General features: G+C 51.3%; 1 protein-coding gene across 3 annotated transcripts in view; it reads left to right on the forward strand.

Annotated features, from left to right (window-relative positions):
- Positions 1 to 5,116, forward strand: part of Myl10 (myosin light chain 10) — an 8,612-nt gene extending 3,496 nt beyond the window's left edge. For 2 of the 3 annotated variants that reach the window (XM_031342341.1, XM_031342342.1), the window contains exons 4-6: positions 2,062 to 2,140; positions 4,718 to 4,766; positions 4,875 to 5,116. In XM_031342341.1, coding sequence (XP_031198201.1) covers positions 2,062 to 2,140; positions 4,718 to 4,766; positions 4,875 to 4,973 — 227 coding nt within the window. In that variant the 3' untranslated portion in view covers positions 4,974 to 5,116. Of the gene's footprint in view, positions 1 to 2,061; positions 2,141 to 4,717; positions 4,773 to 4,874 lie in introns of all 3 variants that reach the window. The other variant, XM_031342343.1, reaches the window with a different exon arrangement.
- The last annotated feature ends 8,279 nt before the right edge of the window (positions 5,117 to 13,395 follow it).

Genomic DNA, 13,395 nt, shown 5'->3' on the forward strand with positions numbered 1-13,395 from the left:
GAACTCCTGCCTAGAATCCCCCAGTGAGGGCCTGGGGGCGTGGCTCAGTGACAGAACACCTGCCTAGAATCCTCCAATAAAGTGCTGGGGGCGTGGCTCAGTGACAGAACACCTGCCTAGAATCCTCCAATAAAGTGCTGGGGGCATGGCTCAGTGGTAGAGCCCCTCCCTGCCTAGAATCCCCCAATGAGGGGCTGGGGGCGTGGCTCAGTGGTAGAGCCCCTGCCTAGAATCCTCCAATGAGGGGCTGGGGACATGGCTCAGTGGTAGAGCCCCTGCCTAGAATCCTCCAGTGAGGGACTGGGGGCATGGCTCAGTGGTACCTGCCTAGGATCTTCCAGTAAAGTGCTGGGGGCGTGGCTCAGTGGTAGAGCCTCTGCCTAGGATCCCCCTGTGAGGGGCTTAAGGTATAGTTCAGCAGTAAAGTCAGAGAATGGTGTCTCCAGCCCTGATGTGACATGTATATTGGGGGTGAACAAGAAGGGGCACCAGTTTTAGCTGTGCCTGCCTGCTTTCTGTATGAGGAGGTTGATGACTGAGGGCCTGCTGGGAACCTAGAACTGCAGCTTGTTCTCATCTTTGCTGGGGTTCCAGGCCTGGGGCTCCAACTGAGGCTGTCATGCAAACTTATCTAGGGTTGCGTGAGAAGCTGGCAGTGGGGAGGGCAGTGGGCTGTGACAGGCACCATCATGGTAGTTAATTGAGACAAGACTATCCTCTGGTTTCCCACAATGGCAGGCAGCCACTGTGCCGAGTTTTTTTTTTATGGGTCTTCCAGGCCGCAGAGCAGAGGCCCTCTCTGGGGACAAGGCAGGGAGTAGCTGGCTGAGGTGAGTGTCCCACAACCAGCCCAGAGTTAACCAAATCCAGGACTTAGTCCCTAGGAAGATGGTAGGGGCCAGCTGCAGACCGGCTCTGGCTGCTAGGACTCTTCAGAGAGACACGGGGGTCTTTAGCTCATTGATCGAATTGGGAGGCTGTGGCCCTGGAGGCTGAGACTCTAACCAGCCCTTAGTAGAACCCCTCTGCACCCTTCTAGCCTCTCTACCTTAGGGCTGTTCACAACTCTGCTGCTAAGTCCACCTGAGATGAGCACACTGGCTTCTGTTATTTGTGCAGAGGGGACAATGCTCTCCTTCCCAATAGACAGCAGTCTGATAGAGGAGACAAATAAGGGTCTGACCCAGCCCCTCCCTGGGGAATTCTAGGCAGGTGCTCTACCACTGAGCCACACCCCCAGCCCCTCACAGGGAGATTCTAGGCAGGTGCTCTACCACTGAGCCACACTTCCAGGCTCAGAATAGTTTATTTTGGTAACAATGTTCTTCAAAGCTACAAAACGTGATACAACAGGAACTGTCTGAAGAGCTTGGAGATTTCACAGAAGCCTAGATGGACTACATACGTTTAGTTGTGAACAACCTACCCCACTGCACAGACTCCTTCCAAGAACATTCACCATGCTCTTTGCTCTCCTGACAGTTGTTCCCACCTTATACGTGAAGAAACAAAAACTTGGCAAGGTTAGGTGACTTGTCCGGGGTCTCAAAACTGATATTGAATGCTCTGGGGGTGAGGAAGCAGCAACTGTGAGACTCATTTGTGACTCAAGTTAGGCACAGTGACCATGAGTGAAGACAAAGGGCTCTGGGCTTGGGTGCTGGGGCTGGAGTTCACTGGAGATGTCTTCAAGATTGGGCCACTCAGAGACAGATGGGTCAATGTGCTGCATAGTGATGCAGCTGGAGTAGTTTCTATTGTGTTACTTTGTGTCTTTGAGGAAAGTAGTGATCTAAATAAAATTCCATCTGGGGCAGCAGGTCAGTGGTAGAGCACCTGCCTAGACTCCTCCAGTGAGGGGCTGGGGGCGTGGCTCAGTGGTAGAGCCCCTGCCTAGAATCCCCCAGTGAGGGGCTGGGGGGCATGGCTAAGTGGTAGAGCCCCTGCCTAGAATCTCCCAGTGAGGGGCTGGGGGCGTGGCTTAGTAGGAATTGGAGACCTTTCTCCTCCCTTCTGAGAGGCCCTTACTACCCTTCCTTGTCCAACATGTGCTACCTATAGGCACGGACCCAGAAGAGACCATACTGCATGCTTTCAAAGTGTTTGACACAGAAGGAAAAGGCTTCGTCAAGGCTGACTTGTAAGTTTTAAGGACTGAGCCAGGGTGGGTGTCAGTCCTGGCTCCTCTTCCCCTCAGAACTCAGCTGAACAGAGCGAATGTATGTCCAGTGGCTAGAGGCCCCTGCCCCAAACCTCCTGGCATACCGTTCCTCCCTCCTGAGCTGGTGCCCCCTCTCTCTATGTGTGGAAGTGAATGGACAGTATGGTATCGGTCAAGGATTGCTTCTGAGTGTTGAGGATGAAGAGAGATTGGGGTCAGCCTTGAAGGATGAGCCCAGATTGGCCAATCTAGGGCAGAGATGGCATTCTAGATGTGGGAACAGAGAGGATGAGTCAGGGTTTAGTGTGTCTGGGATTCTGAGCTGGGGAATGAATAGCCTGGAGTCTGGAAGAGGAGGAGGGGAGGAGGAAAAGAGGAAGAGGAAGAAGAGGAGGAGATGGTTATGGCCCATGGATAAGGGGGTGGACATGGCCAGCAAAGATCCAGAAACCAGGGTTTGGAGAGAGGACAGGGCCAGATGGGGGCATCACTGACCAGCTCAGCTTGGGATGCCTGAGTGGGCAGTGGCTATAAGCAGGCTGTTGGGTTGGCATGACAGAGGCAGGTTTGTTTTGGTGGCCTGTTTTACACACACATGGGAGTATGTCTTAGTAGGAGCAGAAGGGGCAGAGAACCAAGGTCAGGAAGCAGCAATCTACACTGGTCTCTGGACATTGGGCCAGCCTCCAAGATGCCCCTTCCAAACTTTGCTGGTTCTTAGGTGGCTCTAGCTTGTGAGATGTCCCCTCCCTCTTAAGGATAGGCAGGTATCTGGTGACAGCTATTCTTTAGGAGTTCAGGTGCTGATGCGTCTGGCTGCTCATAGAAGCTTCCACCTATGAGGGTGGAGGAGAGGGTGGATGGAGTTTGGAGGAGATAGAAGTTCATGTGCCTTCTTACATACTTTCCTCAAAGGCTGTGAGTCAAGCTCCTTGGAGTGCAGAGGGAATACCAAAGTGCCAAGGGTACATCAAACCAAAACCCCATCCTCGGGGTCTGTCTCATTCCTGAATCTTGAGGACTCAGAGAGGCACCAGGAGAACTCTCCTTTCGGGCATGATTGGGACCATCTTATCTCCCACCAATATGACGCTAGGACTGAGGTGGGGCTGGGGAAGGAGTGTCCCTGAGGGACTCATTTTGGGAATGGAAGGAACAGGGTTGTGGAAACCTAGCAGATGGGGCTCCTTGCCAGATAGGCCACAGAAATGGATCTGGTCAAAACAGAGTCTATGCAAAGTCCCCATCTCTGGCAACCCGGAAACTGTGACTGTCCCATAGTAATAAACAATGGAAAATGTGTGTCGCTCTTTAACCAGGGCCTGCTACCAATGGCGCCAGAGAATACCCTGAAAGCAGAGGCTCTGCTTAGTTCTCTCATCCCATCCTTGCCCACAGAACCTCAATGCTTGTAAACCCTCGCCAGTTGTAAAGGATGTAAATCATCATTTAGAACTGGGTACAGGCCTCACCTCTAGCAGCATTCTCCTGGATCCCAAGGAAACAGGCTCAATCCTGCCACAGCCTCCCTCTGGGATGGCAGGGAAGTCATAAACCCTCCCAAGCCTTGGTTTCTCACTAGATAAAAGGGATTCTTGCACGAATGTCCCAGGTCTTTGAGGTAGCAAGGTCTAAAGAGACCCATGAGAAGAATGGACCACATCTTCCCATGATGCTCTTGGCCTTGAACAGTATGATGTAGTTTGGGAAATGCCAGGGGTCAAACACAGCCAAAACCACAAGCTGAAAGAGGCATCATGGAAAAGACAGGGGTGGGGTAGGCGGGCAGGCTGGCCATTCCAGCTATTATAGAAGCTGAGGCAGGAGATTCCAGACCAACCAGAGCTACAGACTAAGTTTGAGGCAAACTTGGGAAACTTGGTGAGAGATGTTTCAAAACAGAAAGTAGTGAGGACTCGGGATTCAACTTGAGGGTAGAACACCTGCCTAGAACCCCCCAGGGAGGGGCTGGGGGCATGGCTCAGTGGTAGAGCACCTACCTAGAATCCCCCAGTGGGGGTTGTGGCTCAGTGGTAGAGCCCCTGCCTAGAATCCCCCAGTGGGGGCGGGCTCAGTGGTAGAGCCCTTGCCTAGAATCTCCCAGTGAGGAGCTGGGGGCGTGGCTCAGTGGTAGAGCGCCTGCCTAGAATCCCCCAGGGAGGGGCTGGGGGTGTGGCTCAGTGGTAGAGCCCCTGCCTAGAATCCCCAGTGAGGGGTAGTAGAGCATTTGACTTCCATGGTCTAGGCTCTGGGTTCCACTCTCTGACAAAGACAAAGGACCCCTCCCAGGAATCTAAGACTAGTTGTTGGCACACCATGGGATTCCGAGAAGTCTCCAAGTCACATCGAGTCTCAAGATTGTTCCATCTGTTCTCAGTTGTTGCTAGGAGAGTACAGGTTGCAAGAGGAGCAGTTAGGGGTCAAGAGATGCCTTGGGGCTGGGAGAACCAGCCCTAGACTGGGATCATCTGGGCTAGAGCTCCTCTAGAAACTTCATGTCCAGGTGGCCACCAGGCAGCTTTTCCACAAGACATGATGGCGTCTCTCTACCAACAGCATTAAAGAAAAGCTTATGACCCAGGCTGACAGGTTCAGTGAGGAGGAGGTAAGCGTGGTCTTTGGGGAGTTGGGGAGGACATTCCCATAGATCCACGGTTCTGACTTCTTTCTTCACCAGTCCCCATTTAACCCAACCCTCTGCTCCCTCTCCCAGGTCAAGCAGATGTTTGCAGCTTTCCCGCCAGATGTCTGTGGCAACTTAGACTATAGGAATCTGTGCTACGTCATCACTCACGGCGAGGAGAAGGACTAGAAGATGTGTCTCCTCCATACCTGGAGTCAGCCAAGATGGGGTGTGTTGGGGGGGGGCAGTGCAGAGCTAGCATAGGTGGGGAAACAGTCTCCATCACCCCCGGAGTCCGGGGCTGAAGTGGGAATAAATAACAGAGATGTGCGCCTGGGTGGTGTTTGTGTGGTTAATACCCTGGTTGGGAAGATGGTGAAACATTCCCTTCCACGCTAGTTTTTCCAAAACTCTTGGTTCCCTTTCTCTGCTCAGCTGTTCCTGATGAGCTGATGTTTAGAAGTAATGGACATTTTTAATGCCCCCCATCTGGACCACAAGGCATTGACTTCATTGATGGGGGTTTTATTGAGCACCTAGCGTCTTTGAGTCTCCAGGACGGGACAGGGTTGTTGTGCAGTAGGGTCATGAGGACTGTGGGTAGAAAGAGACTCAGATGGACCAAAGCTGGGACAGGGTGTGAGTGGGGTGGAGGGTGGGACCGAGAGGGAGAAACTTGGCAGAAGGAGCAGGGCAGAAGCGAAGTTAGGGAGGAGGAGAGATGGATGGGTTCAGGGACATTTAAGACGTAGGCAGAGAGCGCTCTACTCGCACGCATGGCATCAAAGATGGACTAGATGGAGCTAAAGGGGACTTCATTGTGATTAAAAACGTCTGTTCACCAAAAGACACCACTGAGGATGCCAAAAGATCAGAGAGAGGACAGAAGAAGATTCTAGGGGCACATAGAACTCGACAAAGGTCTCATATCCTCTGTGTGTGTTATATTTAAGCCTGCAAGGGAATAATGGAAAATATGAGTTACTTTAATGTGTGGCGGTATATAGATGTAGATATTAAAGGACACATAGGGGAGCTGCCTCTTTCCTTCCACCATCTGGGGACTGGGGCTGAAATACAGGTCTTGGGCTGGCTGCAAGCGCCTTTACACCCTGAGCTGCTTCACGGGCTCCCTGTCTTCCCCCTGTAACAAGTCTTATACATTCAGAATATTCTGTCCAAGAAGATTGCTTTGAGACCAGCCTGGCCTATAGGATCCTATCTCCAATAAAGAAAGCAATACAAGAGAGAGAGAGAAAGAGAGAGAGAGAGAGAGAGAGAGAGAGAGAGAGAGAGAGAGAGAGAGAGAGAGAGGGAGAGAGAGAGAGAGGAGTGAAGGGTGGTAAGAGGGCAAAAGAGATAAACAGTCAGACAGACAGACTTAGGAAATAGGGATCCGTTGGCATTCCCTCAGAAGAGGGGGCAAGGGAGGTTCCCCCATCAGCCTGCAGCTCTTGGCCTGGGATATAAGTGAGTGGTCCACTGGATCAGAGGTTGAGGCTTTTAGAAGAGTCCTTCGTCTACCATTGCTCCGGCTGCCCCTTGCTTTCTAAGACTTGCTTTCCTGGAAGTCCCGGTCTACACTGAAGACTTGTTAGACCTGTTTAGGTCTTACTGAAGGAGACAGAGCCAGGGCTACAGGGAGTGGGTGCCTCAGGCAGTCTCTGACACCCCCTTACTTGAGACGCTGTCTGATAGCTGGGCCTGTCATGCCGCTGGGGCTCTGGCTCGCGAGGGATGTGGGCAGGCAGTGCCGAGGTCAAAAGGGGATCCTACAAGTTAAAGAGGAGGCGTATGTGGGAGGGGCATTCACCTTCCTCACTCCTCATTCTTCCCTCATCTGCTCTCTGAGCCAGAGTACAGTGGTGATCAATAAAACCAGTTTAAACTTTACTGAGTTCAAGAGGAACTTAGGAGCCAGGCAGTGGTGGCACATGCCTTTAATCCCAGCACTTGGGAGGCAGAGGCAGGCGGATTTCTGAGTTTGAGGCCAGCTGGTCTATAGAGTGAGTTCCAGGACAGCCAGGGCTACACAGTGAAATCCTGTCTCGGAAAACAAAAACAAAACAACAACAACAACAACAAAAAGAACTTAGGAGACCCTCTCTCAAAGTGAACAGTAAAAACATTTGTCTGCAGCTGTTGCTCAGAGGTAAAAAGCACCTGCCTAGAGTCCCCCAGGGAGGGGCTGGGGGCGTGGCTCAGTGGTAGAGCCCCTGCCTAGAATCCCCCAGGGAGGGGCTGGGGGCGTGGCTCAGTGGTAGAGCACTTACCCAGAATCCCCCAGGGAGGAGCTGGGGGGCGTGACTCAGTGGTAGAGCCCCTTCCCAGAATCCCCCAGTGAGGGGCTGGGGACCTCTCTCAGTTTAGAGCTTCTTCCTAGTCTACCTGAAGCCCTGGGCTCAATCCTCAGTGTGCAAAACAACAAGAACCAGTTTAAGACCTTCTTGCTGTACTCGCTCTGGACACAGGGCCTTTGCTTATGCTTGTTTTTCTGTTCGGAACTTTCTTCCACTCTATTTACTCCAGCCTGGCTACATGCTTGCAGCTCAGCAAATCAGAAAATCAGATACTTAAAAATGTGTATTATTACTATGTGTAACGCCTATTTGCATGCTCATGTGGATGTCAGGACGTTGTTTCACGTACGGAAGTTGTTTTTCTCCTTCCTTAGGATAGAGTTCAAGTTGGTCAGGCTCATGGACAACAAACACTTTTTCTCTACTGAGACAGCTACCTGGCTATACTTCTGTTGGGGAATTTTAAGTCCAAAAGGATGGGATTCAAGTGGAGTTTGGATCACTACAATGCTCCTAGACCCCATTGTAGGGTCTGGTATATGGTAGAGTGAGAGTCTGTCCAACCCTGAGATACCCAGAGAATTAGATTGCAGCTGGCCTGCTCCAGGCTCTATGGAGGTCGCTACACAGTTATGTGCCCCATGTGGCCAAAGCTGGTACTGCATTCAGTTCCAGAGCCCTGCCTTGGGTGTCACCAAGCCTACCTGGCCAGTCTAGTCTTCAGTCTCCCCATAAGAAGAATGAGCTCAGGTGTATTTTGGCGTCTTAGGGACTGTCACGGCTCAGGGTAGCAGCGAATCCAAGACTGAAGCCACTTTTCTGTTTTTCTTATAAACTGGATAAACTGGATCTCCTAGAATGCCTGATGAACCCTGATCAGACGTGGTAGGTGATGGGCTGCAAGCCCAAACAGGCCTTTGGGTACCCAGAGAGCTGGGGCAAGGAATTGGCCCTGCCCAAGGCCTCAGCCCGCTCCCCCAACCAGCTGTATCTCATTGAGGATAATTAGCCCAGCCAGACGCCTGGCTCTCGGCCTCTCGTTTTCCACTCAAGATCCATCTGCCGGGGGGCCTTCGGACAGTGGCCCCACATATAAATCAAGAGGGGGGTCGCTGTTAAGAGAACGGGGACATTCTTTCCACCCGTGTGGCTGGCTAAATTGTCTCCAAGAGCAGATTCTGTCTTGGCGCCCAATCAAGAATGACCGAGGCCTTTGAAGGCCCTTCCAGGATGAACCCCAGGGGTTTGAAGCTGTCTGAGCAAGCGGGAATCTCTGTGGGCGCTTCTGCTGACCACAAGAGGGTGGGGCCTCTAAGGATGGTGGGACAACGTGATAGAAGAGGGGCAGACCTTGCCTGACACGAGGCCCCTCCATTATGAAGTCTCCATAGCAACTTTGGAGCTGATTGTATCTTGCTATATTTTTTGGTGGTACGGGAAGTGGAACCCAGGGTCCCTACATACTAGGTAAGTAAGGGATCTGTCATTAAGCCACACCCACAGCCGCTTAGTTGGGGGTTCTAGGGCAGTGGTCTACATTGAGCCACACCCAGCCCCTTACTGGGGGATTCTAGGCAAAGTGGTTTATCAGTGAGCCCCACTTAGCCCTTGGTAGGACACTCAGGAATTCTACCACTGTCCCCCTCTCCTTATTTTTGCTGCGCCTGGGCTGCACCATGAAGACCTATCTCAAAACTAAGTAAATGTAGGGCTAGCAGCACATCTCAGCCATAGAACATGCGCGAGGACGGTGGATTTCTCACCACCACTCCAAAAAGAAATAAACTAAAACAAATGGATATCCACAGGTTGATATTAGTAAAAAAAGATGGATGTATATTTAGTGAGAATAAAAATAAAATAATGAACGTGACGGACCTAGGCCCTCGGCACATGTGTTACAGTTGGGCAGCTTGGGCTTCATGTGAGGCTGCTAACAGTGGGAGCAGGGGCTGCCTCTGACCCTGTCGCCTGACTTCGCACCCTTTCCTGCTACTGGGCTGCTCATCTAACCTAATGTCTATGTTTGGAGAGGGTGGGGCATTGGGACCCAGACTTCTTGGTGCCATGGGGACACTGGATGGGAGTGGCTGGTGGGCGCAGGGGTGGGAGAAACAGGCCATGTGGAGCTATGGTAATCCAGAATTTAGCTTCAAAGCGTGCGCCTTCAACTTCATTGGAATGTCCACCCACAAGGGTGGGGACAAGCTAAGTCTGGCTCCCATCAAACTTCAGAGAGTTACTGTGTCTTGTTTGGCTGGGGACTGAGGAGACTGTCGTATGGGGTGACAGATCGGGGATCTCAGTGGGGGTCTATAGGGTCAGGAAACCCCAGTACAGCCTCTGGGTACTAACCTAGAGGTAGGCCATGTTACCTCTAGGTCACTGACTACCTGAACGCCCATCCATCACCCACCCCGCGCACTCTCTCAGCTGGTACTTGCTGTAGAGCCTGGCGCTGGTTAGGGACTCCAGTCAGCCTTGGGTACATGGAAAGCTCTTAGACCGCTTTTGTGGCTCCACAGCGCCATCTACTGGTCTATGTGCCACCTTGCCTGGCTTCTGTTTCTCCCAGGCTTCTAGAGTCAACACAGGGTTTTAAAGTATAATTTTGAGACCAACAGGTCTGAATGAGAGTTGCGGCTGCTTCAGTGACTGCTGAATCACAGCCTTAACCTCTTTAAGTTTCCTGTAAAAATAAAGAAATAGTTTGTGGGCTGGACTCAGTCAGGAAAGCTTGCCTTGCAAGTATGAGGACCTGAGTCCCATTCCTAAAACCCATGTAAAAGGCCAGGCACCGGGACCTGTGCTTAAGGTGGAGACAGCTCAGCCAGACAGCCTAGCCTGATTGGCAAGCGCAGGTCAATGAGAGACTCTGTCTTATAGATGGATGGATGGATAGACAGACAGACAGACAGACACACCAGACAGTCCGACAGACAGACAGAAGAGACTATGTCCTTGAGGAAGACTTGAGGCTTTCTTCTGGTCTCTACATGTTCATGCATGCACCCTCACATACATGCACATACACAAACATGCATTTAAAAATAGCTTGCAAACGTATAGCATGGTCTTTACGCTTTCCACTGTGTGCACACAAGACCACATTGCAGCCCTGTAATTACATCTCTAACTTAAGACAATAAGGAGACTGAGGAGCTTTTATGGATACTCAGGGGACAGACAGAGGCTGCAATGATACAAGGATAGAAGGCACCGGAATGCCAAAGCCTGGTGGATGCACACTTTCCCACAAATTCATCTGCCTTCAGCATCTTTGCCCCCGGGGCCTTCAAGGACCATGGCACATGTCTTGATCTAGTCTCTGACTTGGAGACCTGGCTGGTTCCCATGACAAAGGATTTCTTCCCCGCCCCCTTTCTTTCTTGCCTCCTCTCTTTCTTTTCTGAGACAGGTTGTGTGTGTGTGTGTGTGTGTGTGTGTGTGTGTGTGTGTGTACACCTGGCCACACTGGAATTGATCCGTAGACCAAGCTAGCCTTGAACTCAGAGATCCTTCTGCCTCTGCCCTTCCAAGTGCTGAGATTAAAAGCGTGCACCACCACCACCCGCTTCTCAGTTTCATCTATTGCTATGATAAAAAAAATATATATATAAATATTCTGACAAAAACAACTTAGAAGAGAGTTTATTTCAGTTCATGGTTCCAGAGTTATAGTCCATCCTATGGGGACATCTCAGGGGCAGGAATACCTGAGACAGCTGATCACATCACATCCACAGTCAGGAGGAGAGAGAGAGAGAGAGAGAGAGAGAGAGAGAGAGAGAGAGAGAGAGAGAGAGAGAGAGAGACAGACAGACAGACACAGACACAGACAGACACAGACAGAGAGAGAGAGAGAGAGAGAGAGAGAGAGAGAGAGAGAGAGAGAGAGAGGAATGCGCATGCGCTAGTGCTCAGCCTGCTTTCTCTACTCTCAAACAGTCCAAGACCCAAACGGTGCTGTCCGCTTTTGAGCTGGGTCTTCCCACAACAATTATCACAGTCAAGATAATCTCCCACAGACATGCCCACAGGTCAATCCGATATAGACAGTTCCTCACTGAGACGCTCTTCCCAGGTGACTCTGGGGTGTGCCAAGTTGATAATTAAAGCTAACCTGTATAATGGGCCTGGGAGAAAGTAAGTAGTTTGGATCCAGATCTGCCCCTAGTGTATCTCAGGGTCCTGAACAGCTCTTCTCTCTGTGATGGCTTCCTGCTTGGCAGGTGAATTGTCAGGGTCCTTTGGGCCGCTTCTACTGTCTAAGCCCTGTCCTGCTTCTCACCCTACTGTGGGTGAGACGGTAGAGGACAGGCAATGGGAACCAGGAACCCAGGACAATTCTCATTCTCATCCCACTTCCAAGCAGTGAGGGACTCTGCATCCTGGAGTCCAGCCTGATTCAGCTTGGTGATACCCCACCTCTCTTGGAAGTTGTGTCCGCCCTGCCTTTGCCTTCTCCAGCTCTGCAGCTCCTTTCTTGCTGAAGCCTTAAAAGGACTCCGGGAATAAAATACCTTTAAGGACCCACTTCCAGTGGCCTACTTCCTCCAGATAAGCCCCGCCTCCTAGAATGCTCCTCCTCCCCAAGTAGTACCACCACAGGGGATTCAGCACGTGAGCCTGTGGGAGGGATTCCATATTCAATCTAATGCTTGACCGCTTGACCGGGACAGCCTGCTATGCAGGGCCTTCACCCTGCCTGCTTGCAGGGTGTTGTCCTGCTGCCTTCTTACTGACCAGGGAATCTGGTGTGGTCACGGGTAACGCAGAGCAGTTGACGTCAGAGTGGACAAGAAGCCAAGGGATGTCAGAAAGTTGACGGTGGTGGACAGGAGGCAGCAAGAGGCTGTCCGAGAGTGACATTTGTTCAGAAAACAAAGACTGTATCTGTCAGCAGGCCATGGCGTGACTCTTAATATAATATGTAGAGTCCCGAGGGTAGAGGAGCTAGAGAAGTGCTTATAGCGGGAAGAGAAGGAAGCCTGGCTAGAAGGAACCAGCTGGTGAGCAAGGCTGCCAGGGAGCCAGCAGCCAGCCTGTCATTGCTGCGGCTACTCAAGAGATAAGAGGTGGGAGAGGGATTGAGAGAGGCTCCCAGAATCAGAAGATAGGATCTGGGGCATTCCCATCATGGTCATGTGAACAGTGTTAGGAGTCTCTTTCAAGGCCCCAGGAGTGTCTATGAGGGCTTTGACTCCTATTTGTCCCAAAGGGGACAAATAGGAGGCTCATACTCCAGTCTGCAAAGGTGGTGACAGAGGCCACGGATGTGCACAGGGAGATGCCAGTGTGTGCCTGTGAGGACTGGAAACACTAGAGGTTGCTGGCTATTCCTCAAAGGTAGAGCTGTGAAGCTATCCCAAGAGGGCAGAGGGAATTGGCTGCTTGGCTATCCAGGTTCAATTTGTGTGTGTGTGTGTGTGTGTGTGTGTGTGTGTGTGTGTGTATGTGTCGTGTGTTTTTGTGGAGAGTGTGTGTTCGGTGTGCCTGCATATGTGAACACGTGACTGTGGAGGCCAGAGGCCAACTTTGGGTATCATTTCTTAGGCACTACGGATCTTATTGGTTTGAAACAGGGTCTCATGCTAGGACCTGGGGCTCACTGATTAAGGCAGGCTGGGTTGCCAGTGAGCTACAGAACCCCTTGCCCCCCATCTCCACTTTCCTAGCACTAGGATTATAAGCATACAACACCACATCTAGTTTTTTAAGGGGGGGTTGTTTTTTAATATGAGTTCTGGGGAGCGAACCCAGGTCTTCATGCTTGTAAAACAAGCGTCTTACTGACTAAGCCATCTCCTTAGCTCGCTGGGCACCCTCTCTTATGAGTCAGCATGGGCTCCTGGGATGATCAGTAAGCTCACAGAAATATAGCCTCCAGCAGTTTCTGGACTAAGGAGTTTTAGTAGATTCTAGCTGCCCTCTTTTGGTCCCAGGGGTTCTGGCAGCCACTAAGGACAAAATGCAGATACACATTAGTCTAGAAGCAAAGTTCCTCTAACTTACCTCCCAGGTGGCCACATTCTGGGGTGGCATCTAATGCCACCAGTGAGAGGTTTTTGGTTGTTATTTTGTTTTATTTTTACATTTATTATGTGTCGATCTTATATGTGTCTGTATGCTCACACACATGTCATGGTATGTCTATGTGAGATCAGAAGACAAGCCAGATCTAGCCTTCCACCATGTGTGTTCCCAGGGATCAAACTCAGATCATCAGTCTTGGCGGCAAGTGCCTTTATCCACCAAGCCATCTCACCAGCCCCTCACCGATGAGTTTTGCCAGAACTGACTGGTTACCT

The sequence above is a fragment of the Mastomys coucha genome, unplaced genomic scaffold (genome assembly GCF_008632895.1).
Source record: "Mastomys coucha isolate ucsf_1 unplaced genomic scaffold, UCSF_Mcou_1 pScaffold22, whole genome shotgun sequence".
Classification (NCBI taxonomy): domain Eukaryota; kingdom Metazoa; phylum Chordata; class Mammalia; order Rodentia; family Muridae; genus Mastomys; species Mastomys coucha.